This window comes from Ceratotherium simum, chromosome 12 (genome assembly GCF_057802395.1).
Source record: "Ceratotherium simum simum isolate JZ-2026a chromosome 12, ASM5780239v1, whole genome shotgun sequence".
Lineage (NCBI taxonomy): Eukaryota > Metazoa > Chordata > Mammalia > Perissodactyla > Rhinocerotidae > Ceratotherium > Ceratotherium simum.
The window spans coordinates 72,506,511-72,532,131 of NC_141911.1; the positions used below are offsets into that span (position 1 = coordinate 72,506,511).

The window sequence follows — 25,621 nt, forward strand, 5'->3', positions numbered from 1 at the left end:
AATCCAGGGAAACCAGCTCTCTGGTATGCTGGAGGTGGGAATCCAAAATGGTACAACCCTTAAGCCGGAATCTGTCAATACCCGCAAAGTTACATTGTATTTAACCTTTGACCTCGGGACTCCACTTCTAGAAATCTCTCCTAAAGATGCATCTTCCCTAAAATGACTCTGGCATTATTTGTAATAGAAAAAGGTTGGAAATAGTCCAAATGTCCATCAATAGGGAGAGGTTACTGCATAAAAGAGTACATATTGTATGATTCCATTTATATGAAATACAAGCCAGGCAAAACAGTCCATGGTAAGAGAGGTCAGAAAAATGGTTACCTCTGGGGGGCTACCGCCTGGAGTGGTCACGGGGGCCCTGTGGGGGACTGGAAAGGGCTTTTATCCAGATCCGGGGGTGGTTGCACAGATGTATAAACACATAAATATTCATTGACATGTACACTTCAGACTGATGTACTTTACTGTATATAGGTTATACTTCAATTTGAAAAGCTTAAAAATAGGAGACCGATCAGAGAAATGTAAATCAAAACCACAATGAGATGTCACTTCCCCACCACTAGGACGGCTATAATAAAAAAGACAGACGTGAGGAGATTGGAACCCTCGATCATTTCTGATGAGATGATCTGTTTCTGATCTGTTGAGAATGTAAAATAGTGCAGCCACTTTGGAAAACAGTCTGGCAGTTCTTCAAAAGGTGAAATATAGAGTGAGCATATGACCCAGCAATTCCACTCCCAGGTACACATCCACGAGAAACGAAAATGTGCCTCCATTAAGAACTTGGATGTTCATAGCAGAATTATTCATAATAGCCAAAATGTGAAAATGAGCCAAATGGTCACCAACTGATGAAAGGATAAATAAAATGTGGCATATCCATACAATGGAATATTATTGGGCAATAAAAAGAGGTAAGTACTGAAACACACTACAACATGGATGGGCCTTGAAAAGATTATGCCAAGTGAAAGAAGCCAGTCACAAAGAGCCACATGTTGTATAATTCTGTTTATACCAAATGTATAATTCTGTTTATACCACATCTGTAGAGACAGAAAATAGATTGGTGGCTCCCTAGGGCTGGGGGGGTTGGGGGAAATGTGGAGTCACTGCTAATGGTACAGGGTTTCTTTTGGGGGTGATGACAAAGTTCTAAAATTGATTGTGGTGATGGTTGCACAACTCTTGTGAATATACAAAAAACCACTGAACTGAATAAATGGGTGGAACGTATGGTTTGTGAATTATTCTCAATAAAGTTGTTATCCCAAAACCAGGGGGCTGGTTATACACTCCTGTACAGCTGTGCAGTAGACCAGTATAGAGCTGTGAAAGGAAAGAGGAAGCTCTCTGTGCACTGACATGGACACATCCCCAGGATGTTGAAACGCAAGGTGCAGAACGGTGCTATAACATGATAGCTTTGTGTAGGGACAAAAAAACATATTAGCATCTAGTTTTAATGGCAGAAAGAAGCCCTAGGTGGATAAAAATAAGCCAATAACAAAGGGGTGGGAGCGGGAGACAGGATGGTTAAGAGACAGAGTGGGTGGGAGACTGCTTATACGCTTTTATGTAGTTTGTGCCTTTTGACCCACGTAAACGTAGCACCTGTTGATTCAACTTAATTTCATTCAAAGGATAAGTTAAAAGTTAATTAAATACACATAAAAAAATAAAGTAGGGACAATTAATTTTCCTCCAAATGTTGTCCATTAATATCCAACCAGCTGAACGAGAACTAACACACTTGCAATTAAGGGCCCAAAACCAAGCTGATTTTTTTAAAGTTGATACTCGGCTGTGAACATCTTTCTTCCTCTCCAGGAAAATAATTGTAAAATCATATCCTAATGGAAAGCTAAATGAGATATAGACATATTTATGCGCACACACACGCCGCACATGCACACGCACATGCACACGCACACCCACGCGCGCCGCGAACAGGGCTGCCCGGCGCGCGGGCGCGTCCAGCACACCCGGCCCGGCGCCTGCTGCGCTCACCGGCCCCGCCGCGGGGTGGAGGCGCGGGGCCGCCGGCGTCGGGGCCCCGAGGAGCGAGGCCAGGCTGCGCAGGCAGTCGGCCAGGAGCCCCCGCGCGGCGCGGTTGAACACCCGGAGCTCCTCCACGAGCTGCGCGTTGAGGGCCTCGTACTCCCGTGTGGCCAGGTCCGCCTCGGCGCCCGCGCGCCGCGGGGGGCTGCCGCAGTCCAGCAGCTTGTCGTAGCGTTTCTGGACGAGCTTCCGGGGCCCCGGGAACAGGGCCAGCAGGGCCGACAGGGGCGTCAGGACCAGCGTCTGCAGCCGCGCTGCCTGCGGAGAGACACCCGTCACCGAGGGAGCACAGCCGTCTCGGGGAGGCTGGCTTCCTCCGGCAGCAGCGCGGGGGCGGACCGGGAAGGGGCCATTCAAGTCAGGAGAGAGGTGATCATTTTTCTGTCTGGCTAAACCTGTTCAAGGACTTGAAACAGCGACTCTCGACTCGCACATTGACCTGAAGAGTGAGCGGGGAGAGACCCAAGAGCTGAAGCCTGTGCTCCCGAGAGAAGCCCGCCTTTCTCTCTACAGCCACTGCTTTGTGATGGGGGTCGTCTGCCTCAGCACTGCCCCTTCTCTTCTTTCTCACCCCGGAGCCAAGCGGAGCTACCCCAGCACGTGTGTGGGGGGTAATCTCCAGCCTTCGACCGCTGAGACTGCGCAAATGATTCACCATATCGTTCCCTTCCTCTGCTAGCGATCGAAGGAAGAGTCGGTCTCAGAAGAGACTGTATCCTGTTCCTCCCACATCGCCCTCAATTCCCTGGCTACCCTGGTGATAATTTTGGTAGCCGAATTGTATCCCCTATCCAGATGATACCCCTTTATTCTAGGTATTTTGCTGCTGTGATAGAAATAACCAGAGTTATTGCTTCCTCTTTAAATACGTTGAAGGATTAAGCTGATGCTGATTGTGTCTTAAATTGTTACATTTTTAGGTCTGTCATTGCAAACGAACTTCATATAAACGCCCAACTCCAAGCCAGCACCCGGGCGCCCTAGATTCATGTCTTCTGCTTGCTTCCCTCCCCTCTGTTCTGAAGCACTCTGTCCTGTGATTGCTGGCTGCCAAGCTTCACCCTTTATCGTATATGCTTGGGTTACAGGACCATGTTCCGGCAATTTGGAAGTGGGTTTCTCTTTTGTATCCCGAAAGATGTCCTAGGGAATGAGCATCTGAGCAGCAGCTTGCGTTAATGAACTTAAATGGCCTCTGGTAACCATGGCTGAACTCATGGGAAATCTAGAAGAGATGGGAAACCAATCTCTTATTGGCACTAGCAATAGCCTGCACAGATTAAATTCGATGTCTAGCTTATGAAATAATCAATATGCATCTGCAGACTGTTTAATGAGTCCTTTGACTAAGCAAAGAATCTGTTTACTGGGATAGATTATTGTGTTTGCAACTTGCCTGGATTCTACAGGTAATCTCAATACAATATTACAATATATATATCCTGTGACCTATAGACATAAATCGATTTACCTGTACATAGCAACTGTGGTTGGAACAAATAAGAATCAGATTTTATTTTAGTATTTTGTTCTATACAAAATATGTAAATAAGTATCTCTCATGGTTAAATAAAAACAACAGCTTTGCCTTTAGATAGATTTTTAAGTTCTTAATATTTGATTTTTACAAAGAGTTTAATATACTTTATCCATAAAAAAGTTACCTTTATATTGAACTTTCTGATAATTATTTTAATTTAGCTAATTTATCATCTTGTAGTTTTATGCAAGGTAGGGAAGGATAACTTATCTTTTCTTTCTGTCAAATTCTGGAGCACTCTTGATGAGGGAGAAGCTGTATACCATGCTCTTACATGGTGCTCAATAAATATTTAATAAATATTTATTTAATAAATAAATAAATTTACAATAAATAAATGTCATGACTTGGGCGGGGGGAGGGCATTACTAAGATTTAGAGTTTCGTAGGCCAAGAATGCTAAACGTCCTCCACACAAGGACCACTCAGTGAAGAGCTGTCTGACCCAAAACGCCAATAATGCCAGCACAAAAATGCCACCGTCAAGGGCCTGCAAGATGGTGAAGGGTCTATTATATCTCCTGTATAATACTTGAAATACTACTGTGAAATAATTATACCTACGGAACACAGATACCAAATTAAAATTAGTATTACTCAGACTAATTTACCACTCAAATATTTTCTTGGCTCAAGTATGTTTTTTATGATTCTAAAGCTACATTTTATGATTCTGTATATTTTACAGAACTCTTAGAGAATAAATATTTTACCACAGAAAGAAGACATAACATATGACCCTTAGGTAGAGGCCCTTTCTTAATAGGAAGGCTTTACTTCCCAGTGTCTGGTGCGCTAACAAAAGTCCCATCTTCAGAGGGTATCTTCACTCCTGTGAGAACTCGGGGCATTCCGAAGACTCCTTTAAGAAAACCACAGCTTTCTAACTTAATAAATGCCCGATATGTCATATGCAGATGAACTAAACGTGGATTCAAAAGCTGCACAGACACTGACTACCCCCAGAAACACGCTCTGGGACCCTCTTAAATTTTGATTATAGTAAAATCTTCACTAATCCACTTTAAAATATTTAATGGTAAAAAAAAAATCTCCTGTTTAAATCTACTAATTTTGACCTTAATATTTGCTTTAATGAATGTTTTATTTCTAAATCCAGAAAAATAAATGAAAAGCAGCTTTTCTTTTAACCCTACTGTTTAATTTGCATTGATCTGTGCATATGAGTAACTTACAAAGTCGCCACAGGGATTTGGGGCATCACTCGGGGCCTCTGAGTGGCCCCTCTCCTCCTCGTCCTTGTTGCATGAAATCTCCTGCAACGCCATTGCACTCTGCAGCGCCAAGGTTGTGGCATCCTGAAACCCAAGAAGTTAGCACAGGTAAAGGCCTCCCAGACCAGGTCACAGCCTCCATCACCACTCAACAATCAGCTGACTAGTAGCAAACTACCTCCTTACTTTCCCCCGGTGTCGCTTCCTCATACTGCCCTGTATGACATCTCTTCTGTCAAGGGGAGTCTGTCTTAAATTTCCTCATTGGCCATTCTTCAGCATTCAATTCCTGCAGATCCCTTATTTTAAAAATGAATCCTCTTTGATTTATGTCTTCAGTTTTCCTTAGTGAATTTAATTCTCTCTTTAAGAGAAGATGCTCACATTTTTGATAAATCAATTAGTGGAAATAGAAGACTTTCCTGTAGATGTTCCCAAGAGGCATTTACTCCGTGAAACGCTTATCAAGAACAGGGTTCCCACTGCCCCCTTGCTGTTACAACTAAGTTTTGGTTTTCTTTTCACAGAAGGCAGTGCTTCAGGAAGAGCTTAGCAAATCTGACTGGAAAACCAGGCTTTGCCTCAGTTAATAAATAAGAAAAGAATGTGGCTTGTTGGTTACATCACATAGGATCTTGTCTCCAATCATTGTGGCTGTCGACTCAATTTTCTGTTGGTGTGATATTTTATCTAAGCATGCAAACATCTGCTTCCAAAAACAGATATCCAAGAGAAAAACTGGAAAATGGGAAGGGCCATTTATTTCCTGACTGACATGTAATCCCACAAGCTTTCTATGTCTCCTCCTCATGACCACTGTCGTGATGTTGTTAAGGACACTGTGTCTTCTTTATGAGCTTCACTAGGAGAAGCTCCTGACTGGTCTCCCACTGAATATAATTACACTGTACTCCAACTGGTTTGTTTAAGTCAGTGACTCTCAACGAGGGCAGGAAACCTCCCAGGGGTCTGGAAGCTTGTGGGGTGTTTTGTCTACTGTGGTTGTGTGGGAGCATCTGCATATTGTAGTCAACTATTTTGTTAGAATTTACTTTCCTTTATATTGACTTTCCTTTACGTACACCAACCTACTTGAGGGTGAATTATGTAGGAATTTCATTCAGGACTGTAGGGGCATTACAGATCACTGGTTATAGAAGACATAGCGGTGCCCGGTTTGTCTTAGAATTGTGTGACCGCATGTCCTTTTTTGGGTAGCCTACAGCTCAATTTGAGACCACATGTGGGTTTTGTGTTTTCATGGCCGCCATGTTATACACTTTTTACTTTTTAGCTTCTCTCATATCATTTTCTGTCCGCCTTTGATTGTCTTCTTTCTTTCAGTCCTACTCTTAAATTTGCAAATATGTGTTTTAGGTACTGGAAAGAGATACGTTAGTATAATCAAACAAACAAAGAAAATTTCTGCCTCATCTGCAATTCTGCATTAATGAACCCACCTCTAGTATAAAAAAAGCTGATGGTCCAGACCGTGACAGCCATATGTGAAATGTCCTCCAGTGTGGCCATTTGGTCTGGGGGATGGATGGAACAGGTGAGGGAACAAAGAACAAGACCTAAGTCCTTATACTGGCCTCCTTCACCACAGTGTGCAGCCTCCCAAATGTGATACAGTAGGTGTCATCCTATAAATGAGCAAACAGTCACATTTGCTCTTCATAATGACCGTGGACATTGGTACCTTCTTGTAGAAACATTGAAAACTGTTGTGTCTCACCTACCTGTATATGTTGAAGATACAGCGAAATGTTCTTCACACAATGCCTCACGGCCTTCTCTAAAGATCTAAATAGCTTTTCTTCTCTGTTAAAGGTATTGTCTGTCACCTAAAATATAGATGAAATTATTTATTTTTGTAACTGCAACGAATCTGGGATTTAAAACCACATCATGGACCATATTGACCCAGCACATTACAGAAAACTCCTTGTTGAGATGAAAATCTTCCATAATGTGCTGTGTTAACACTGCACTTTCTGGGTACCAGACTGATGTTCAATTAGTGTAGCAAAGACACACAGTGCAGCTGTTCAGTTTTCAAAGAGCTTCACCTAAGTCACAGCAGCTGTAGGATGTAGAACTGTTCTCTTCACATAGTATGTAAGTGCTCTTAAATTATATTACATTTGTGGGTTTATAAAATAAAATAAAAATTTGATCTATTGACTGGAACTTATTGTTTTTGATATGACTCATCCCAATTTATTTCACAGTGGTTATTTAGAAAATATTCTTAGGTTCATGGCTAAAGAAATGTGAAATTTTTTATCAACTCAAATTTGAAAGATGATATATAATCTCAACAAAAATAGTCCTTGTGTTAGGAAAACTCAGCTGAGTTAAGATCATGGTCACATGTGTTCACTTATTTGTTGTTATCTTACATGTTTACCTGTTAGTATTCAGAAAAATATGCTTTTATATGCTTTTGGCAATTTCTAGGAGCACACTATTATAACTGCTATTAACGGTGAGAAATATTACTTGGCAACTAAATGGTTACAAGAGAAGATGAGAACCAGCCTCACGCTGGCAAAATCTGTGTGAACATGCAAAGGTTTCTTGGAATGTGGCGTGTGTTCTTCAGTTTGGTACTAGGGAGTAACCACTGCTGTTCTTGGTTCATACGCTTGTTAATTTAAGATGGTTGACCTTAGCCCTGAATGCATAGAAAGTGGTGATTCTATTTTATTTTTAAATCCCTTAATATTGGTTATCTAGAAAGCTTTTGATGAAACAGGCAGCGTAGTTCTCTGTGATCCACACAAAATTCAACACCCCCTGCCTTAGGATCTCTAGGCTCTAACCCAGTTTGATATATTTAACAATATGCTGGGGCAGATTTTTTTCAAGGACACATCACCAGCTATTTTGTTTTGTATATCTTGGCTGGGACCCAGATGCTTCTAAAGTTGGAGGTCCAAAGGTCACATGATGAGAAATACCACCCAGTTCTACTTCTCTATAGCCACGCCTCTCTCATGCCACTTTATGATGCTAGAATATGATGTTGTCCCTCTTCTGCCTTGCAAAATCCTGTTTATTTATTATTATTATTATTATTACTTTGGTGAGGAAGATTCACCCTGAGCTAACATCTGTGCCGATCTTCCTCTATTTTGTATGTGGGTTGCTGCCACAACATGGCTTAATGAGCGGTGTAGGTCTGTGCCTGAGATCCGAACCCATGAACCTGGGCTGCTGAAGTAGAGGGCACCATGAGGCTGGCTTCCCATTTATTTTTTTAAAGACTTGCTTAACTGTCTCCCCTTCTATGAATGCTCCCTCTATGCCTGATCTTTCCACTGTGGAAAATGAATTGCTTCCTCCTTCGTGCTCTCACAACACTTGTTAATTATTTGAGCGATTCTCTGCACTGATGGAGTGCAAGCATTTGAGATTAAGTATTTTTGTCTTAATAATAATAATAGGTAACACTTATTAAACACTAGCTATGTTCCAGACACTGTGCTAAAACCTGTCTCTGTTTCTCGTTTTAGTTCTTATACAACCCTATGGGGTAGGTGCTACGATTAATCCCATTTTAGAGATAAGGAAACAGAAGCTTTGGGAGATGTGGCAGGGATGGTTACATCCTCCTGTCATCCTCTTACTGATGGACAACCCGCACCTCTAGTTTAAGTTGGACACATGGCTGCCCTGCTAGAGACCACCCTTCCCACACTCCCTTGCAGCTGGCTCTGCCCTTGTAACTGGGTTGGGCAAATAGGATATGAGCAAAAAATGAAAAAACTGTTTCATTTCTGAATCTTGCCCTTATAACACTCTCCTTGGGACTTGATGAAGACATGGCAGTGACCCAGCTCCAATCAGGCAGATGAAGACATATGTTTAGGGAACAGCACAGCACAAAATCGGGGAGAACTGGGTTCCTGAGGGATCTTGTGTGGCAGAGCCCATCTGGACTCACATCTTAGGACTATTACAAGAGGAGAAATAAACGACCACCTGACTTAAGCTACTATGTTTTAGAACGTCTTTGTGGCAGAAGCTTGGCCTTTAATACAGAAAGTTAAAGAAACTTGCCCATATGAATAGGTGGGACCAGGATTCAAACCCAGGTTGTCTGCATGCAGACCTCTTCGTATTTGCAATCTCTAACACAGCGTCTGGTCCATAAGAGTTTAATACATGTGTGATGAATTCAATAGGATCCTCCTCTTGGGGAATAGTTTTACACCCTAACTTGACCAAATATTTCACTAGAGCTGCTGACAGGTGCAAAATCCACTGATTTGAGATTTATCTCGTCTGCAGTCCAGCCTATGCAGCCGATTTTCTGATTAACGGTGAGATGCTTCACTGCTGACAGGGCATGCTCTCAAAAGATTAAGAGGAAATCTAATTAATACCCTTCAGGCCACATGGACTACAATTCACTTTTAGTTCACAATTGAAAAATATCAGAAGCTGATGATAAATATGATAAAGATTGTAACAGCTTCTACGAAAGCCTGCCCAGAATTAAGACTTGCCTATTGTTCCTCAATAGAATCACCCTGAGTCAGAAGCAACATCCCCAGGAGTAGGGGAGAACTGTTTCACGACATTCACATCTGCCTCTTCTCACATGAGTTCCCAATTCAACCTCATGACTGTGGTCTGTGGTTGAAATGTCTTGATTTTCCTTTCCTTGGTCTATGGCCACACACCATAAATGTCCCAAACTTCCCACATTATAGTTCCCTGTTGAGAGGAGGAGCCTAGAGTCAACTGCTCTATGCAATGGACCCAGTGAGCCCTTAGAAGGATATAAAGATGTAAGCACGGGAATGATACAGGCCACGTGGTCTAAGAATGTCCATGTTGCATATGGTGTGGTAAAGTTGGTGCGGCCACAGGAGGAAACGAGAAGGAGGCTTGGAAGGAAGAAGTGTATTGTACTCACAGGTCCTAGATGGGGGGTCACTGCGTGTCACCAGGGCCACAGGGGCATCACTAGGTCTTGGTCAGGTGGCAGAAGGAGCGAAGGAGGGAGAGTCTAGGCCACAGCCTTTATTGGCGTCACTGAGGGAAACCCTACAGGAACAGCTGGGCAGGGTAAACAGTTGAGGACTAGCCAGTTTGAATAATTCCCAGGGGCTTTGGTCTATAGGGGTGTCTCTAGTTGCCTGGGACCAGGCCCTGGGGTGATTTAGGGCAGGGGAATGTTGCTTGGTATGTGAGAGTTAGATAAGGAGGGGGTTGGGGCTATAGACTCAGGATTGGTTGGTTTGCATATGAAAGATGTGCTCCTGGCTGAGCCTCTAAGACAGGGCTAGCCCTGGGAGGGTCATCTCTCCTCAGCCAGCAAGCTTTTTTAAGATGTCAAAACATCGTAAAATACAGAAAGTTAAAGACGTGGTTAACACACCATACATAAAGGAGTTTATATCCAGCTGGGATGCAAGAAATCTGCACATTAGAAGGTAAATACCAGCACAAGGCAACAATACAAAATAATGATGATGATGATGATGGCGATGATGGTGATGATGGTGATGGTGATGGTGATGGTGTTGGTGATGATGATGGTAATGAAGGTGATGATGGTGATGGTGATGGTGATGATGGTGATGATGGTGATGATGATGGTGATTGATGGTGATGATGGTGATGGTGATGGTGACAGCTGATACATACTGAGTGCTTACTCGGGGTGTTAGGTGCTTTCTTTATATGCATCATCTCATTTAACACTCACAAGCACTCCATGTGTTAGGTCCTCATATAATCCCCAATTCACAGATGGTTGAATTTAAGTTATGTGCCCAAAGACAAATATTTAGTAAGTGGCAGCGGTGAGGTTCACACCCAGATCCGAATGACTTCAAAGACCTTGCTCTTAATTCCTGCCCTGGGCTGACTCCTGCAATGTGAACGGTACCTCGATTGGGACACACTCAGTGAGCATGTGAGGCGTGCAGAGGAGGGAGGGGCACTCCCAGCTTGGTGGCCAGAGAGCTGCAAAGACTTAATGGAAGAAGGAAAAAGCCCACAGCAGCTAGAGTGAGGCAGACAGGATGAGCCTTCTAAAACCAATGCCGAACCCCCATACTGTTGCCTCCAGGCCAAAGTGACAACCTGAGTTAGAGATGTCAACATAATAAGGGATGAACGCAGGCAAATGAGAAGAAAGAAAGTAGTAGAGTATCTTAAGAACTGTCCTGCCTACTTTTGGTTACCACCTCAGGGCCATGAACTTTCTGTCTTGTGGTTCTCAAAGTGTGTTCCATTGATCTCTTACTTTAAGGTCATTTAGCTTCTAAACACCTGGAGTCTTGGTAAAAATACAGACTTCTAGGTTGTACCTTGAACTGGGTGGAACCCTGGAATCTGTCTTCTGGCAGGTCCCTCACATAATTCTTACGCACGTTAAAGTTTGAGAGCTTTTGCTAATCCATCCTTTACGTATTAGGGGTGGAGATGACAGTGGTTCCAGCTGGGCCAAACAGCTGACACGGAACAATTACCTAATAATATAATGTGCATCTGGGGGGTGGAGGGAGGGAAGGGGACAAGGGGCAGGAGAAATCACACTAAGAGATGCCCCTAAAGGCTTTTTTTTATAGTGAAAGAAAGATAAGATGAACATCAAGGGAACCCTAAAGGAAAGGGAGACTTCAAAAAGCAGAGGTAGAGGGATGGAGGGAGGGCGATGCCCTCCTGGGTGAGGTTACATGCCAGCTGGTGGCAAGGGTCCGGATTCCCGGGCGGCCCTTGTTGAGCCCTGTCCTTATGACATTCTCTCTCCTTGGTCTGCTTCCTGGGGGAAGCACCACAGCCAAGATAGTGTCAAAACTCACCCCATGCCATGCCCCAGAAGAGAGAGAGAGAGAGGAACAGCATGGGGCAATCTCCTTGACTCTAGGCATTCTAAAAACAGCTCTGATAACAATAAAACAAAACCTCACAGAACATCAGCATTTGTGGTCCCCAGGAAAACGTATGGGGCTCAAGGAGAAAAATTACCTGTGATTCTCCTCTGGTCAGAATCTTCAGATGATTTGTCACTCTTTTTGATTTCTTGCTAATTGAATGAATATTGAGTTTAGACAATTTGTCTTTAAGAGATTCTTCCTCATCATTCTTCTTGTATTTTAGAACTGAAATGGAAAAACGCAATGACATATCTGAACACGCTCAGCATAGAAAGTGTGAGTTCCATCCAAAGTGTTCAAGATCAGTATTTATATTTAATATCAAAATCGATAAGCTTTTTTTTGCCCTCTCTTGCAGATGCAATATGCTCCAGCCCACTGCCCCCAGCCGCCCACCCCACTGACTGGCAGAAACTCAGCTATCCCAGGGTTTGAGCTCCTCCAAGCCCAAGGTTCATTCACTTCCCACATCAAAGACATCATTGACACCAGAAAAAAGCTCTTTCTCTCTTCTCAGATGATACATTTACTGTCTGGGGCCTCCAGAATGAAGCATCAAGACCTAACTAATGAAAAGACAACTGTGGCCCTCATAAAGGAGACCTCAGATCCTAGGGTGGCTCTCCACCTGCTGAGAGATTTGGAGTAAGTCAAGTCACCTCTCTGAGCTTTCTCCTTTTTATCTTTAAAATCATTTTCACCTCTCATATTGTTCAAAGTGTTAAATATTCCTAACATTCAGTTTTGGTAAGGGTGTGGAGAGATGGGCAATCTTATATACCGTTGACAAAGATGAAACCAATCCAGTTTTCGTAGAGAACAATTTGGCATAATCTTACAACAGTAAAATTATTGATCGTTTATGACCAGGAAGTCCATGCAGAGAAGTGTACAAAGCTTTGTTTGCTGCAGCATCTTTTCTAGTAGCAAAATGTTGGAAATAATTAAAAGTTTATCCATAGTGGGGGGCGGCCCCGTGGCTTAGGGGTTAAGTGCACACGCTCCGCTACTGGTGGCCTGGGTTTGGATCCTGGGCGCGCACTGACGCACCACTTGTCCAGCCATGCTGAGGTGGCGTCCCACGTACAGCAACTAGAAGGATGTGCAATTATGACATACAACTATCTACTGGGGTTTTTTTTTTGGGGGGGAGAAAAAGGGAAAAAAAGAGAGGAGGATTGGCATGGATGTTAGCTCAGGGCTGATCTTCCTCACACACACAAAAAAGTTTATCCACAGAGGAATAGGTTAATAAATTATGACACACTCATAAATGGAATACTGTGGAACCATTAAAAAGAAGGCCATATTGACTGGAAGAATGTTCATGATATATGATTAAGTCAAAAAAAAATCCCAGCTATCTGTAGTACCCTACATGTTGCAGGGAGGACGGGAAGAAGGAGGAGAGAGAGAGAGAAGAAAGAAAATAGAAAAAAGACAGAAAGTTTGAAGAAGACTTAATAAAATGTTAGCTATGCAAACTGGAATCATGCATATGGAAAAAACTTTCTCATTAAAACTTTGAAATACTTTAAGCAAACAGGAAAGTAAAAAGAATAATACAACAGCTATTATCCACCTCCCAGCTTTGTCGAATCTTAACATTTTGCCTTGTTTCCAATCTTTTTATTTTTTTAAAAAATCATGTAACAGTTGAAGATTCTCTGATCCTCATCTTTGATCCCTAGAGGGAATTGTGATCCTAAATATGGGGTTTATTGTATCTGTATCTATTTTAACGCCTTTACTGTGTATGTGTGTACTCATACAATACTTGCTATTATTTTGAATGTTTACAATCTTTATAAAAATGGTTCCATACTGCATATTTTCTTCTGTCACTTGCTAATTTACTTTTTAAAAAACTCAACATTGCATTTTTGAGATCTATCCAATTGATACCTGTACTTTAATTAATTTTTATGTTCTAACGGTATTATAGTGTATTACACACAGTGTATGCATTATCTGGATAAATATGTAAGCCATTTTCTTTTCTTTTTTTGCTATCAGGAACGATGTTAGTTACTAGTATACCTCTCTATAAGCATAAGGGCAAGAGTTTCTCAAACATCTAGAAATTGATTTTCTGGGTCTCGAGTGTGTGCATCTTCAATTTTACTAGATATTGTCAAATTGCTTTCCCAGGTGGTAATTCCAATTTACATTCTCGCCGGCAGACTGAGATTCAGCACCTAACATTCTCCATTAAACACCTTTTGCCAATCTGATAGGCTGGGACTGGTATGTCATTGTGATTTTAATTTGCATTTCACTGATTATTAGTGAAGCTTAGCATTTAAAAACTTATTGGTCTTTCTGTGAATTGCTTCTTTGTATTATTAACCACTTTGCATTGAACGTTATTATCACTGATTTGCTATCCATAACCGTACACTCCAGATAGTGACCCCGAGTCTGGGGGCTGTCCTTTCTTTTGCTCATGGCATCTTTTGCTCTACAGCTTCCACTGTTTACTCTATGCCCTTCTTTATAATTTTAATTTATTAATACAAATACATACGATTTTTTGAATACAAAACTAGAAAACAAAAACAATAAAAATAAATGAAGTGGTTGGACCAGTTAGCTCCAAAGTCCTGCCCTTGCTTTACCGTTGAGTTGAGATTTGTGTTAGAGGGAGACCTCGTGGACACAGAGGCAGGACCGCGATCCATCCCCATGTGTCACTGCATCTGATGACGGGAGAGCTGTAACTGCACCTCCAGTTTTGAAATCTACATTCTACTTTAGATGCAAATTTTACATCTTAGCTAACAAAAAGTTAACAATAATTTCTTAATTTGAGAAAGAAATGTATTTGCTCCCTTCAGTTGAGCAATTATTGCCAAAAAGTCTGCATTCTCTGTGTGCCAGAACCATGGGCCTGCCGTGTTAGCTGGGCCCCCTCCCGGGAACCTGCCCCTTTCGCTGACGCTTTTCGGCTCCAGCTTCCCACGGCCCTAGCTACCCGGCCTTGCCACATCTCCCTGCCACACATAACACAGTGACAGGGGCACCACACGCTGTGGGCATCTTCAGCCCACAACACGTCACCAGGTGTGCAGTGGTCAACAGAGGTTGAGTATAGAGCTGTTTGATTGAAAATTGCCATGTGCTTCATGATCTTCTCTGACCCCAGCTGGTAAGGCAGATCACGCTTTCCTCCCTGGCCTCTGACTCTAGCTGTCGAATGATCGTAATCTCTGTAGCTGCCATAATTACTCAGGCCTTTGATTCTCAGAAACAGAAACAGAACACTCCAATCATGGAAAATACCCAATTCATTGTATGTCTTCTTACCTAAATCTTTCCGTCTTTTCAACTCGTTGATGTTTACGTTAATGTCCCTCACTGCAGCAAAGGCATCCTCCAGCACTCTGAAGTCTGGGTGACAGGCAGGAGTGGAGTTCCGAAGTTCGCACAGTAGGAGCGGGTATTTCATCACACGCTGGATGGGTTTGATCATCAGAGACCCCATGTCCAGCAAGTTTGGTTTGCCTCTACGAGAGAGATAAATAATATCAGTTTCACAAACATCTGTCTGATTACCTCCTTTTCACTTTTGTGATCTTTTATGATTAATCCTGAAACTGTTTTTTCTCTCCATTTGGCTATGTACAATTTCTATACGAAAGCCAGAGCAAGGGATGACAGAAAGAAGCAAGGCTGAAAGATCCTACTACAAAACAAAAACCTGAAGGAAGAGAAACAAATATATCTGTCCACAAAAAGGACTAAGCATGATTTCCATCCATGTTCCACTTACAGCTTTTTTAATCATAGGCTTTATAATAATAGTGGGAAACAATTTCAGAATGCATTTTTCCACGGCAACCAAGAAAAGTGCATTTTCCTGATGGTATTTTTCTGATTATTAGTGAGGAAAATAAACTCATTATTTAAAAATCTAAAAGATGACTTGCCAAGTATGGTCAAAAGAAAGCATTGTCTTTTCTCTTTTACCAAACTGAGAAGTTGCATTTATAGTGTTTCAGAGGCTCTACCACAGCCTCCAAAAGAGATTTATAATAAATGCAACAGTTCTGTAAATAATATGAATACCATCACTATCACTAAGCATCGCTATCACAAAATGACTTTTCAAGTGGAGTTCTTTTTAGCCGACAGATCTCCAAATGCATACACAAAAGTGAGCACTCATACCTGACTCTTCCGTTAGGAGATTCTAAGGTGACAATAGAGCCATTGCAACTGGCCAAGCAGTTCACAGGGAGTGGAGAAGCCACAAGGGTGGTCACGCCGTTGTCCAACCCACTGCCACTCATTTTTCAGCCAGAAGGCATTGGTTTCTAAAGCCTCTGTATGCAAAGAGGCAAATAAGGAGACACTGTGAATGGGACATGGATGAGATCATGCATTGAGTCCCTTCTGGTGGACAGATACACTCACTCGTTTTCCTTTAGGTTTTTATTTAGTACATAGAGAACACAGACACTGTTTTCCAATCCCGATAGGCAGATTTTTCATTCTTCACCTTTTACATTTCAAGTACTAACATGGGCAGACAACAGACCACATAATTGAAATCGTGAAAAGGATCTAAAAAACGTTGAACAAAATTAGAAAGGTTGCATCACTAAAGGTCTGAAGTGCCTTAGAGACCCGCTAATTGAACACTTCATTTGATAAATGAGACCTAAGGACATTTGATTGTTATGTGTACGTGCACACATGTGTGCAGGCACACACACGCACACTCGTCGCTTTGTCACATCTCCCCATTTTATTTTCACCAGAGCACTTATCACTATCTGTAGTTATCTTGTTTCTCTATTCACCAGTTTATGCTCAGTTTCTCTGTCACGGCTACACCTCCAGCATGACATACAGCATTCTCTCAATGAATGTTTGCAGACTGAAGTGGTGGATTTCTCAGATTCTCTGTAATGTGCTTTTTCCAATGATCTTTTTTTTCCAAAAAAATTGTGCAATGGTCCTGAATAAATGACTGAGGAATTTTATTCATGCTGAGAAAATGATGACACCATAATAGAAACAGAGACTGAAGCAAACCAAAAGGCAACATTTTAAAAAATTTTTATTTTATTTATTTATTTATTTTTTGTGAGGAAGATCAGCCCTGAGCTAACGTCTGTTGCCAATGCTCCTCTTTCTGCTGAGGAGGACTGGCCCTGGGCCAACATCTGTGCCCGTCTTCCTCCACTTTGTACGGGACGCCGTCACAGCATGGCCCGACAAGCAGCGTGTTGGTGCACGCTGGGGATCTGAACCGGCGAACCCCGGGCCCCGGCGAACCCCGGGCCAGCGCAGCGGGGCGTGCGCCCTCAACTGCTTGCACCACCAGGCTGGCCCCCAACATTTTTTTTTTTTAAGGCGAAGCAAAATACATATTAAAAGTTCGCAAGGGAGTGAAGAGTTGCTTCAATATGATTTATCTTGTACTTCCTACCCATTTGCACCAAATCTACTGAGGAAGGGAGCTAAGAGGACAGGGTGTCATGCAGGGAATGAAGGAGAGAGATGTTATCGGTTTCCAAGAAGACTGTGTGAAGTGGATGGGAAGAATGTAAGTCTATTATGAACGCTGAAAAAATAATAACTAAACACATATTTTCTAACTGATGGTGTATCAATAGCAGAGGCTTTGAATATGAAGGACAGCATTTTCTTATACATTTTAGGCAGAGATTCTTCAACAATACAACAGTGTAGACACTTGAGTAGAAAAAATTTCTTTAAATAAGAACAAGTCAGGAATACAGAAGGTATTATCTTGACTAGGAGAAATATTATCTATATGAATATGATCAGAATTTCTTCTGAGTTTTTCCTTTGACTATCACCAAATATTAGTTTATTTGATCTAAAAATCACTGAAAATACCATAAAAATATAAATATAATCAAATGATTCAATCAAAGAAAACTCAATTTTAATAAGGTAGTTTATTAGTGTGGTCTATTGTTATATACATATTTTTTATTTTTAATTACAAAAAATACCCCCAGATATATTAAAGGATGTACTTGTATCTTTGAGCTGCCTTCTTTCTTCTTTACCAAGATCTGTCAAAAAACCAACCTAGCCCCTTTAGTTGTGTCCATAGCTTATCATTAATTCTTTCCCATCTCTCTTTGGCATCCAGGTTCTATTCTCTTCCTTTTACATTTCAAATGACAATTATAAATAATTACAGATTCTCTTAAAAGCATCACAAGTGCAAATATTAAAAATGGCTTTCTCAAAAATGAGAAATCTCCTAGACACTTTTGTCTTCATACATGCACTTTGGACAGTCACCCAAGCAATGAGAGTGCTGTTCTGATGCCTGCATCACACAGGGAAGCAATATGGCAGAAAAGACAGAGAGTGTGTGAGCAGATGACGACACTCCAGCACTCAGTGCCCAAGGCTCACCCCGTCTAACCCCTCCCAGTAGGAGGAGGTTCTGATGCTGTGAGGCAGAGGAGTCCTGTGTGTAATGTAACCCAGCTCAGCAGAGCAGCCAGTTATCACAGGCCTCCCCCACAGAAGGTAACCAAATGTGTAACAACTCCCCATGCACATTGGGCTGAACACTAAGGTAGTTATGAATTTGCAATTCTGTGTCATCTTTCTCTGTCTGATCCTGAATCTTTGGCAAGTATTTACTACCATAAGTAGCTACACTAACCCCATTACAAATTATTACTCGGACTTTACAAAGTCAAGTGAACACAGCTGGCTTTGTTTTAGCCGCATCCGGTTTTGCTATAAAGAGCTTCACATCAAACACAAGAGAACAGTTGCACAATGAAAACAAAAATGACATTTAAACGAGGTAAAAACTGTGGTGGACAACAGAAAAAGTCAGATGTTCAGCACTGCGGTGTATCTATATTTCTCAATTGGAGGAAGAACACGAGACAAAGGAAAAATAATCGAGTAACTATTGATTTTCCTCTATTTTATGACCACAAATATCCTAAATTTAATATTTATTTTATAGTAGCCACAAACCATCTATACTATTATTGAATTTTTTCAATTTATTCTCCTCTAAGACACCTTAAGTCAATTTTAGAGGAAACTGTATAATGCTACACAAACAGTAAACAAATAACATTTGCCATAAATAAAAAATAGCTGTGAAAATAAATACAGAACTATTAACAAATTTTAGAAGATGTAAAGGAGGTGAATGAATGGTAATTGATATAGCAGACCAGAGAGAACCAGTAATATGGAGAGGCAATAATTTAATTATTCCTCCAAAACTTCATTAATTGGCATCCCTGAGAATCTATGGCAGTGGGGAGAGAGGGAGGTGGGGATAGAACAAGAAGGACTAGTTGAAAACCTGTTTAAGAAACAACCTAATTCTCAGAATGCTGTACAAATAAGACAGATCATTTACAGGACTAAGAAACAGCTCTTGGGATTTAAAAGGATAACAGCAGAAATGCAAACTCACTAGTGTTGGAGAAAATGTTTAGGAACATTCCAGAGAGAAGAGCAAAAATACAGAGGGATAGAAAATAGAAGAAAATTAGAGGGCTGGTCTAGCAGGCCCAATACCTAAATAATAAGTGTCCCTGCAAGAGAACAGAGCACATATAGGGAAGAAATCATCAAGGGAATAATTCAAGAAAAGGCTGAGTTACATACTGAAAGAACTCGCTGAGCACCCCGCACAATGGATGAAATGGATTCACACCTCCGAATTCATGAAACTTCTGACTACCGGGGACAAAGGGAAGGACTGTAGAGTCCTTCAGAGACACACACAAACAGGGACCAACAAATGACGGGGAACCAGAAGAAGCTTCGGCTTTCTCGCAGCAGCACTGAAAGCGAGAAAACAAGGAAGAACGACCTTTAAATTATGAAGATGAATAGCTTTCAACTTAGAATTCTATACCCAATCAAACTATAAACCAAGTGTGAAGGTAAAATAAAGATATTTTGGACATAACAATTCTTAAGATTTTACTTCCATGCATTCTTTGATGAAGAGAGGAAACTACTGAAGGATGTACTCTACCAGGAACAGGAAAGAGGCAAAGAGGAGCTCCAGGATGACGGACAGGAGTGTCACCAGTCCACACTCAACAGGCCAGAAGGCTCTGGGAGAGGCTTTTTTAAGGAGATGAAATTGATGGTATACGGAATAGATCTGGTTGTCTTGAGAGATGACTTAATCAACTGGTCATGAGTCTGGTATTAATGACTAATATAAAGAAAATTAAGAAAATGAAAAAAAAAGGCAATACTTAACTCTCAGAAAAACAAGTAATCAGGTTATTACAAGGTTTAGCTCTAAAAAGAAATTTTCTCAGATATAATAATTCAAACACTGATTATTGCTCTAATCCAAATTACAATGTAACTACAGAGGGAGAGTGGAGAAATGGGAAGGGTGTGTGTGTGTGTGTGTGTGTGTGTGTGTGTGTGTGTGTAGTGGAGATGGGGTGGGGAATAGAGATTTATTCTTGTCTTCCACAAGGGGAAGTCAATAAATAATACCTAAAAAAGAAAAACCAAGCATGTTTAGAGTCATGAGGATAAATACCAAAGTAGTCAACTAAAAGATGTGAAAATGCTTGTGTTCTGGTAAGAAGCATTTAGGAGTAGGTAGGAGAAGAGGGGACTACTGTTTTTCTTAACAAATCTTGTAGACCTATTTTGCTCTTTAGATCATGAGTACATATAATTTTAACAAAAAGAGAAAGTTTTAAAAAAAGGAAACAGGCAAAAATATTCAAGAAAATTCTGAAAAGAAAGAGTAGTGAGCTGGGATTAGTTATACCTGATATTAAAATATATTATAAACATGCAAAAGTGAAAGCAGTTGGGTGTGGGTACATAAACAGAGAGAGGAGTAGCACAAAACAGGAAATCAAGAAATAAATACTAGTATGTATGGAAATTAAGTAAATATGGTAAATATTACATTCCTACTCAGTGGAAAAAATGGGTTATTCGATATCAGGTGTTGTGATAATTAGGTAGCCATATAGAAAAAATAATAAAAATGGATTTCTGCATCACTCTTTACACCAAAATAATTTTTAGATAGATCAGAGGTTTAAATGTTAAAAATGAAACTATACAAGAACTTGAAGAAAACATGGGATTACACTTTAAAAACAATCTTGGAGTTTCTAAGCAACATACAAAATCCAAAAACCACAGTAGAAAAAAGTGATAAATCTATTAAAAAATTTAGCTCTGTAAAACTGTACAGATAAAAACAAAAACAGAAGCAGCCATAAACTATGTTAAAAGTCAAATGATAAGCTGGAAAAATTATTTATGGCATGTAAGACAGAAAAAGGGTCAATACACCTGCTAATTAAAGAGCCGTTATTAATCTATGAGAAAGAGATGAACATCTCAATAAAAAAGATCAATAAAAAAGATAATTCATTAGGGGTGAAATGCAAATGGTTAAACATACATGAAAATGCTCAAGATCATTTAATGAAAATTAAAACAATACAATACTATTTTTGGCCTATTACATTGCACAAGTTGTAAAGATACAAATATTAATTGTATCTAGTGCTGGCAAGAAGTAGATAAATGGACAACTCATATACGGGTTTTAGGAATGTAAATTAGTTCAACTTTTCTTAAATTTCCTGGCAATACGTATCAAAAGCCCTTTGATCTAGCAATTCCACTTTTAGAAATTCATCCTAAGAAAATAATCAAATTATTGTACAAAAATAATGTATAAGAATGAACGCATTGCTTCAATCTTTACAAGACAGACACAATTCAAGTATCTTCGAGGTTGGTAAACTCACTTATGGTATATACGTCAGATTGAGTATTATGCAGTCATAAAGTGATGGGGATTTATATTTACTGACAGAGAAAGATGTCCACGATGTATTGATGAATGAGATAGCAAGCTGACACATAGGAAATAAACAGTGGTCCTATTTCAGGCAGCATGTGCGTGTGTGGAGGGACTCATGGTCTTACAATAGTCTGATCTGGAACGTGACTACCGACAGTCTTTACCATCCTCATTCTGATAGTTTATATTTTGCAGTGTTTCTTCAATAAGTTTAACGATACAAAGCTTCAGGAAAGAGAAAATAACTTAGAACATTTTGAGATTAATAGAAACCCTGAGATCCAAAGGTGGGACTAGCTGGTCAGACAGATGCCACATATAGGGAAGTGTAAAAACGTGAAGATAAACACTGCATTTCTGGAGACAGTAAATTTGGAATAGGTATTTTTTTTTGCTTTAGAACATGGGACTCATATCAGATGCCTTTTTGGAGACTCTTTGGTGGGGCATTCTATGATTCTTGTCACTTTAATCCTGTCTTTGCTGTTCGCATAAGATTAGACGTAATTCAAAGTAAAACATTTTAGAAGGTATAAATATCTTTGCATTTCTCTGTATTTTTAAAAATGTAGATTGTAAACAACAACAACAGGCAATTTCTGTTTCCATAAGTAAGGAACATTTTAAAAGCCATCTAAAAACCCACACCTCGTAAATGCGCTCTCGGCTGCAGCCCTCCTGGCCCCCAGCATCGACACGGCCCTGTCACCCTTACACAGCAGCGGGCGGCCTCTGACCGGCCAGAGAACAGGATTAAAGTCCCTCGCGCACGTGGCGCTGATGCTCATCCAGCCGCAGGCTGTGCGCGCTCCCCGTTTCAGGTCCTGACGGTGGCACAGCGGGCGCACACGGCCGCTCACTCCCGCAGCGGGGGCCCGCAAATGCTACTGCAATCTCTTAGGCAAGGATTTCGCCACAACACTGCTCGTGGAAAGCGTTCCGTCTGAGGGGCCCGTGCGTGCTACCTGGGTTAGAGGACTGTCTCGCCTCCTCAGTCTCGGGCTCTCTCTCTAGTGGTCTTTTGGTTACCAAGACCTAAGCTTTAGGGCCGGCCGTGGCTTAGTGGTTAAGTGCACGCACTCCGCTACTGGTAGAGCCGGGTTCGGATCCCGGGCGCACACCGGCGCACCACATCTCCGGCCATGCTGAGGCGGCATCCCACATACAGCAACTAGAAGGATGTGCAACTACGACATGCAACTGTCTACTGGGGCTTTGGGGAGAAAAAGGGGGAAAAATATAAAGAGGAGGAGGATTGGCAATAGATGTTAGCTCAGGGCCAGTCTTCCTCAGCAAAAAGAGGAGGATTGGCATGGATGTTAGCTCAGGGCTGATCTTCCTTAAAAAAAAAAAAAAAAAAAGACCTAAGCTTTAGGGAAAGAAACCTAAGCAGAATCTGTAGCGTGGAGAGTGCGTCTCTGAGCAGCCAGCCTGGTGGATCCCCAGCCCCGGGCACGGAGCCGGGACGCAGGCTTTATAGAGCAGCAGCCCCCCACGACCCCATCAGCTGTGGCGGAAGGGAAGCCAGGAGGCCCTTCTATCACGCACCTCTTCAAATTCAAACATCTCAGAATTGGGAACTCACTGAACAAGGCTACTCGTATGCGTTTGTACTATAAGATATTTTTTTTCCTTTTGAAAGAAAAGACATAAAGTGAGAGAGCTGGGTGCTCGTTTGGTGTGTCAGAAGCTGACTTCTTCGCTTAGCTGGGGTGCAAAGCCTTGGTCTCCGGGGGTCCCTGTATGTTCCTGCTTCTCCCACCTCACTTCTGGAATTCTCTCCTCATGGTTGCCCTGCACCAAAGCATGAACCAGAGGTATTTACAGCTTAAATTAATGTAATTTTTATTTTGTAAATGTATTTCTTGATGTAAAGTTTTAGGAGTTTAGAGTACACACACACACACACACACAAAGCAGACACACACACACAGACTAGGAACTCAGGACCCTGGAGAGTTGCTGACCACGCTAAGCCAAGCCTGTGCTTTCTTCAGTCCTGGTACATTTGAGTTTGTGTTTCAGCTGATATCACCCCCTCAGTAACAGCCAGCTAGATGTGCTTCTCTTCTATAAATATGGACATCTTCCAAGGTGTGTGTATGTGTGTGCTGTTTTTATGATAATTTCTATATTGTCCTCGTAATCCACTATTTCATCTTAATATTTCATTTCCGTGCTACATATGTGTGTATGATTTTTTCTCTGTAAGTCATATAAGACTCCAAATGAGAAGAAACCCAATATTTTACTATAATGCATAAGGAATCTTTTGTACATTAATCTATGGAATCTTGAAAAACATTTTGGTATTAATCTGAGATTTTTTAAGAGTAATGTTGTTCTTAGGAAGAAGTGTTTTTGGACGCATTAAGATTCTTAAACATGTGTGATGAGCAGTTCCCGAAGAGTTCCTGGCACCAGCAAACTTGTGATTGAAGTCAGTTATACACTAGGATTCTTCTAAAAAGTTTTGTAAAGTACATACGATAATAATTTAATATGCAAGATCATCTCAGACAAATTGGAAATAAATATACCAATAATGTCTAGGGTAAATGTCTATGAAATCTTAACATTTATTAAAAGCAATAAACATAATTGTAAAAACTAAAAATTCTGATTTGCACAAAAATATACAACTGCTTTTCTCCATGACTTTTACATTTGATTTCTATTATTAAAACAAAAGTACTTACTCTTGCATGTATATTTTCCTGTAAGAGAGGGGAAAAAAAAGTACATTCATGTAAATCCACATATTTGAGATAACATGCAAATTATAAAACTTGAAAAATTTTATTGCATAAAATAAAGTAATGTCATTTTCATGAATGTTTTATAGAATTGGTCTCGTTATTTTAAAATCATGTCCCTAAAATTTTATATTAGTATGTATGCACCCTTTATGTTTCACACTTGATATAAAGTTAAAAATGTTGATTCAGATTATAGTTAGCAAATTGTGACCATTGGAAATTGGACTTAAATGTCAATTTTTGTTTACATTATGAAAAAAGGAATATTAAACATGGTAATAGGAGAACCTGAGATTACAAGATTACAAAGGAAAATATAATTGACTTGCAGAAATGCTGCCTGCTGCTCTGTAATATCTGTGTATATGCGCAGTGCTGTGAGATTCTAAATGATTCACTGATCCTATGAGACAATTCACACAAAAACCTCCACCAGGCTGCGCTATCTTCTGTGGCTTCCATCTTGCTCAAGTAAAACTGAAGTCCTCCCATCAGCTTCTCCTCCCACCTCCTCCTCCTCTCCTCCACCTCCTCCTCCTCTCCTCCACCTCCTCCTCCTCTCCTCCCACCTCCTCCTCCTCTCCTCCCACCTCCTCTTCCTCTCCTTCCCTCCTCCACCCCCTCCTCCCCTCTCCTCCTCCTCCTCCTCCCCCTTCTCCACCTCTCCCCTCCTCCTCTCCTCCTCTCCTCCACCTCCTCCTCCCTTCCTCCACCTCTCCCCTCCTCCTCCACCTCTCCCCCTCCTCCTCCTCCTCTCCTCCTCTCCTCCACCTCCTCCTCTCCTCCTCCACCTCTCCCCCTCCTCCTCCTCCACCTCTCCCCTCCTCCTCCTCCCCTCCTCCACCTCCTCGTCCCCTCCTCCACCTCGTCTCCTCCACCTCCTTCTCCTCTCCTCCCACCTCCTCCTCCTCTCCTCCCACCTCCTCCTGCTCTCGTCCCCTCCTCCACCCCCTCCTCCCCTCTCCCCTCCCCTCCACCTCTCTCCCTCCTCCTCCCCTCCTCCACCTCCTTCTCCCCTCCTCCCACCTCTTCCCCTCCTCCACCCCCTCCTCCCCTCTCCTCCTCCCCTCCTCCACCTCCTCCTCTCCTCCTCCCACTTCCTCCTCCTATCCTCCTACCTTCTCTTCCTCCTCTCCTCCCACTTCCTCTTCCTCCTCTTCTCCCCTTGTCTTAAGGTCCACACAGCTTCCTACTCTTGTGAAAGCCACACCAGGATCCTGTTTGGGGGTCTTTCTTTTGCTGTTCTGCCTCACGACTCCTCCTCTAGGCATCTTCAT

At 41.6% G+C, this 25,621-nt stretch overlaps 1 protein-coding gene across 1 annotated transcript in view; it reads right to left on the minus strand.

Moving 5' to 3' along the window:
• The window catches only part of ARHGEF38 (Rho guanine nucleotide exchange factor 38), a 112,784-nt gene that overhangs the window by 15,506 nt on the left and 71,657 nt on the right, over window positions 1-25,621 (minus strand). The window contains exons 5-10 of the mRNA XM_004426612.3: window positions 24,285-24,302; window positions 15,057-15,256; window positions 11,842-11,975; window positions 6,591-6,695; window positions 4,810-4,932; window positions 2,023-2,331 (exon numbers count right to left, since the gene is read on the minus strand). Of these exons, the coding sequence (XP_004426669.1) occupies window positions 2,023-2,331; window positions 4,810-4,932; window positions 6,591-6,695; window positions 11,842-11,975; window positions 15,057-15,256; window positions 24,285-24,302 (889 nt within the window). The remainder of the gene's footprint in view (window positions 1-2,022; window positions 2,332-4,809; window positions 4,933-6,590; window positions 6,696-11,841; window positions 11,976-15,056; window positions 15,257-24,284; window positions 24,303-25,621) is intronic.